We start from the raw sequence: 6,025 nt of genomic DNA, 5'->3' as shown, positions 1-6,025 counted from the left end.
TAAAAGTGTGTGTGTATTTATGGCAAAACATAATAAAATTTTGCTTGGATATATTTTCTATTTTCAAAGCAAAGAAAGTCACCAAAATTGAGGGGGGCGAGCTGGCATGCCCTAAACGGAACTGATTATAATAACTTGAGAACATATACATTTAGATAAAAATTAGAAAACAATATTCAGTATTCAGTTGGGTTAAATTTAAGGAATGTAGCCGAAGTCGTATGTTAAAATTAAATTTACAAATGCTGTCTGAATGCAAATAGAAACCCATGTTGTCGCAACTATAATAGGTGTTGGGATTCAATTAAAGACCCCTACAAATTTAAGTGAACTTCACAAGTAATCCATGAAATAAACCACACCGTGTTTTAAAAAAAATCTTTTATTTTCTCCGGGGGGGAGTGTCATAAAACACGTTCATTACCAAATGAAAATTCATATGCTTCTTCATTAGAAATGCTTAAATATTAAACCCTGAGAGACATCATAAAAATAGCATGATAATATGCAGTGACTGAAACCGTGAATCTTTGGGCATAAGAGGGGATTTTACATAAAGACACATACAGTCTGTAATCTGACATCGAGCATCAGATCCAGTATCAGTTTATGGGAGTGAATAGTCTTTAATACACACTGTGGCAGAGAGCAGAGTCAGAATCGTGGATCAATGTGGAGAGTCAGTACTTGGAGCATCACGGTGAACAATTCAGCAGTAGCGCCAACGCCTGTGTTTTCAAACGCTGCAGTCATCATCCTGTTCACACACCTCTCTGTAGTTTATCTTTTATACTTCATACTGGCTTCAACTGAAATAAGAAACAAGGGTACAATGGGGTCATATAGATGCATACAATTATCAGATGGAAGACCGTGTATTCTGTACAGACATTCATGGTCCTCGAAAGATGAATCCTACTGGCTTCTGTGTAACACTGGCATTTCCTCCATGAGGTTAACATTATTATATTAAGTGAGGTCCTGAAAAAACTATTGGATTGATTGGCATGAATTTGGATGGTTGATTAACTGAAAACAAATGTGGAGGACAACTTGCATGACACAGCTCTGCTTGTGCTCGATGAAGATTTGTTTGACCAACTAATTACTTCGATACCCATTATATAAAGATGATAGACTACTGTCCAGGAAAATATCTGTGTTCCTTAAGGTGGCAGTTTAAAGGCAAATAAACCCTCTCAAACTCCACTCCACAGACCAAAAAATGTTTCAAGCTGAAGCTTACACATGCACATGTGAATATTAGAAAGCACATATATTTGCACTGCACATGTACATGTTTTCATTACTGCCGGCCTTGCTTACCGGTATAATCCTGCGGTGCCATGGGCCTGTGCAGGACTTGTTTGAGGGCGTCCAGCCACTCTCTCTGTTCTCTCTCCTGCTCACACATGAAGACAAACTGTCGCTCGGGCGTCGCCACCATAACCCCGCACTTCCATTTGTTTCCCCGAGCATGCTTTGGGACATACTCCTTAACAGAGTAGCCTTTGCTCTCTGTGCCGATGAAAATTACCCCCAACTCCTCTGCGTCCTTCATACATACAATAGAGAAAACTAATTAATATCAAACATAATAGAGGTTGTTAAGTGTTTATAATCACTACAGCAGTGCACATCATTGGGTTAAGAAGGAGAAGAGGTTTTGTTCTCACCAACTGGCCTTTGAAGTAGAACAACTTCCTATTTTGAGAATCCAATATAAACCACCTCTTTTTGAATGGCTCCTTTTGCTGTTAAAAACAGATTCAATATATGCAATGCTAATAATTTAATCACTTTACATTCACAACTGCAGTATATTTGGAGCAATTCAACAACTACCACACAGATAACCTTTTTTTAAATCTATAAAAAAGTGCCATCAAGTGCATTTGAATATGTGTATTTGTGTATGCAAGAGGAACAGAAACTCTCAAATGTACTTCTACTGTCGCCAACAACAATAACTCCACTGGTGAAGACAGCAGAAGAAGAAGTACTTGAGTGCTGACAAAAATAAATATATACAAATAAATCTCCTGTAAGAACATGTTTCCATCTACTATACATTTCCTGTTTTGTTCTTTAATTACTTACCAACGGCCCTGTCTTTTCCATGTACCCCTCTTTGAGGTAGTTTCTTGTTATCTTTGGTATCAGCTGGCAACGAGACAAAGATACATGTATCAAGCTTTAACACGTAAAGTGAAAAAAAAAGTTTCTATTCTTATTGCCGTTGACTCTGTTGAAAATGACAGCTCGCTGCATCAGCTGTGAATTAACTGGTATTTAGAATGCTTTTTAAAAGTGCATCCCCATCTGGGAGTAACTGAAAGGTTACTATGACCAAACATCTTGTCCGTCTATTTGGTGCTAAGAAGGTGTGATGCCTACTTCTTCATCGCTGCCAGTCGGGTATGCTGTCTTCAGGTATGCATAGCGGGCAGCACGGATGGCATTGTACCACGAGACAATTTCCTAGAGTAGAAGAAGAGAACCTGAGCTTCTCCACAGCCCTAAAGCTACTGTATAACAATCAGTAAAACACCTGCTGGTCACTGTTATTTACACTTGGGATGATCACGCAGTCGCACCTCAGGACTCTCGTGATAAACATAAAGGTTCCGGGTGTGATTGTCATCTTGGTAGGTGAGCTGCAGTCCGTGTGGATGACCAATCTTATCTGGTTGAAAGGTGGCATTTAAGTCCTTGATGGAGATTACAGCTTTGGGGCCTTTGGACTCCTAGATCACAAATACAGTATATAGATATGCACTTCAGAGTTGGTACAAAGGATACAGAAACTGGATTTATTTAGCATTCTAATTCTTGTACACTCATTTTTAGCCATGCTATAATGCATTGCCATGAATTATAGAAAAACATTCATGGTCCAATGCATCAGTTTCTGACCAAAGACTTGCAAAACTAAACACATTCCGTCAACCTGAACTGTACTTTGTATTTAGTGCAGAAAGTCATTAGCACACTAACAAGGTAAACAACGATGGAGAACGTGAAAAACAGTGCACCTGCTAAAATGACCATACAAGCATCACTACTATGATGGTGGTGAAGTCGGTCGTTAGTTTATGTTTGTGGACTCTAACTAATGTTAATCACTGTTCCACTTTGTTAGTAGAGCGGAGAGAGACACTAAAAAATGTGCAGAAAGTTGCATCCTTTGAACTTTTGTGGAAAATCTGACCCAAGTCCTTCACAGAGAAATCCACAGTCCAGCAGTGTTAAACAACTTAAACAAATTATCCACAGGCTTATTTAAGCAACAGAGAGACAGGGAAGGTCTCGTTTTTTAAAATCATGTTACTATCCGCTGACATATAGCTAATAAAAATTGATTAACACATGTAAATTGCCATAAATTATTAAAAATAAAACATAGTTAAAACCGCTGTAAGTAAATGGTTTCGAATCAAAGTAATCAGTTTGGTTCAAATCCAGCAATACACACAATGGCCACATAAGAAATATTACCATCAACACCACATCTTGTAAAGTTTAAATTGTTTTTTTAAGTAATTGTTCTTTTATGTCGCACAGTGTGTTTAAAATGTGTCATCGAGTTGCTGGGAACTCACATTTTCCTTGTTAAAGTAAGTCAGGGTGAATTCTCTCTCTGACAGTACAAACTTCCTCTTCAGAAACTGTGTGTTCTCTTTCCCTTTCTTCCACAGCATGCCTTCATAGAAACCTGGATTCAATACAAAAAACACTGAGTCACAGGTGCTTGAACACATACAGGTTAAACCCAAAATGAACGTGTATTGGTATCAAAGCCAAACATTTTTACAATGGTGACAATCCAGTCAGTTTTCACTTCCTGGTGCAATGAACAGGTTTTTCTTACACGGTTCTGCTTGAGAATGGGGAACTGCATGTTTATATTAGTTTAAAAGCAACAGATGCATGTTCTGTAGTAGACAAATGTGTCGGCAAACATCACCTGTTGTATATGAAATTGGTGGATACTTGGTTTCTCCCGTGAATTCCATCCTTTCATATTTTGCCCGTATCCACTGCTCTCTTAAGACGCTGCAGATGAAGAGCAAAACATATACAGCACGACAGAAACTACAAACCACAAGAGCGCGATTCATTAAGTCTAGATCTAGCAGCAGAAATCCATCTATATTTCACTTCTACAGTCACTGGTTGCACTTCTCTCTATTTTTGTGGCAATGCCCAGTCAGCAGTCTGTGATTGTGGGACACAAATATTCCGTTATGAAGACATGAGCCAGTCACCAGGTCAGAAGAACATGAATATCCTGGAAAAATACTCACATACAGTCACTTTCCTGTGGCTGATAGTAGTACGCTGGAACAGCCTTCTCATACAGAGCTTGGGCGCTGGCGTTGCCATTGGCTTTCATGAACTTCCAGGACCCCAAAAAAGGAAACAGAAAGATTACACATGGACACCTTCAAATGAAAAGATGAATTGACCAAGTAAAATCATCATAGCAATAGTAACATGACAAAGCAGTCCATACCTCCACCAGCTCATCCTCCCAGTAGTCCAGCTTGATGGATTTGACCCGGCTGGACAGGCTGCGATGGATGCCAGAGCAGGTCAGACACACAAACACACCCAGCTTGTAGGATGCCCAGTCTGGATCTGAGGTGTGCAGAAGAAGTAGGATTGTTAAATTACAAATGTTCACCATGTGTATCTGCTTTTTTATCCACTAGTCCTCTTTGAATCTGATTTAAAAGTAAATTCAAGTGTTTGAAAGCAAAATAAAACAGCATTCGATACGACTGTAGCCTCATCAATACAAAGAACTGCTGAGTAAAGTTTGACAATTTGAGTTTTCTATTCGTTTCTGCTAACGGATCCAGTAGATTTGTATTTCTGAAATGTTACTCAAATGAATTATGGCTTGAATTCTGTTGACCTTTTAATCATTGTTACTTACTCATTATTTCAATCAAATCTATAACATATCACTTTCAGAACAAATACCCCTTTATATAATAAGATTTTGTGTCTTTAAATAACCAAAAATAATTTATAAATGTTTATATTTAGCTACAGTATCATCGTCAGACTACTTTTTGACACAGGGACCTTCTTTAAAACCTTCTGAGGCAACAAAACACCCTTTTGGGATTTTATTCATATAGACTGATACCATGCATTAAATGAGTGCACATTCCAAAAGCCTATTCAATACAGGCAAAGCAAACCAAATCATCAATGAAACTTATCATGCCTCGTTTGCAGTGACAAAGTAAACACACGACAGTGTTGAAGCAGATGATATGAGACTGATCAGCTTTTAAAATAATAAAAGCTCTTAAATTCTTGTCCTTACAAAAAAAACAACAACTAAGTTCTAATCAAATCTAAATGAACTAAGACTATAATAGTTCCTGTAAATGCAGTATAACATTCAAATGACAGGCACGTCTCTTACCGGCGGCACCACAGTCCGCGCACCGGTTGTTGAGCGGCTGCTTCACCAGTTCCAGTAAGATCTTTTTGTTTCGCTCATGGTTTGCCATTTCGGTACAAAGTCGGGGTCTCCTCTCACACGATGATGAATCCCGCCGTAGAAAAAAAACATGGTGGTCACATAGCTTCACACGTGGCGGAAAGCGACGGACAAAATGTCAAGATGAAAACTGGAACTTGCGCCAGATTACTTTTGGATGTCACAACACGGAGCAGACGGGAACTCCCTCCACTGGAGCGCGTCGGGCTGAACTGCAGGAAACAATGAGCGCGTCCATTGTGACGGAGTTGTTACAGCAGCCTGCCTTTGTGCACAAATATAAACGCTGATAAGACATTCAGTTATGCATTTGATGACACGCTCAGGTGAAATCAGTCTGTCTACTGTGCAATGACACAATATTCACATCTAATTTACATGCGTTATGCATTCAAAGCAAACATAACTTCATCATGTTGTCAACACAGCATCAAACGATCTCCCATCTTCAGATTGTTTCATTGTAGAAAACGAAAATACTCTTCATTTACTCTCTCGCCGCAG

The 6,025-nt window shown here is 38.9% G+C and overlaps 1 protein-coding gene across 1 annotated transcript; it reads right to left on the bottom strand.

Annotated features, from left to right (window-relative positions):
• Positions 1–366: 366 nt before the first annotated feature.
• On the bottom strand, positions 367–5,786 carry adap2 (ArfGAP with dual PH domains 2). Its single transcript, XM_030408060.1, has 11 exons — positions 5,444–5,786; positions 4,517–4,641; positions 4,308–4,399; positions 3,968–4,056; positions 3,603–3,715; positions 2,598–2,747; positions 2,398–2,481; positions 2,101–2,163; positions 1,677–1,754; positions 1,327–1,555; positions 367–809 (listed from the first exon to the last, which is right to left on the bottom strand). The coding sequence occupies exons 1-11, from the start codon at positions 5,529–5,531 to the stop codon at positions 781–783; spliced, it is 1,140 nt and encodes a 379-aa protein (XP_030263920.1). The 5' UTR covers positions 5,532–5,786; the 3' UTR covers positions 367–780.
• Between the last annotated feature and the right edge of the window lie 239 nt (positions 5,787–6,025).

The sequence above is a fragment of the Sparus aurata genome, chromosome 23 (assembly GCF_900880675.1).
Source record: "Sparus aurata chromosome 23, fSpaAur1.1, whole genome shotgun sequence".
NCBI classification, from domain to species: Eukaryota; Metazoa; Chordata; class Actinopteri; order Spariformes; family Sparidae; genus Sparus; species Sparus aurata.
This window is presented reverse-complemented; position numbering and strand designations above follow the sequence as displayed.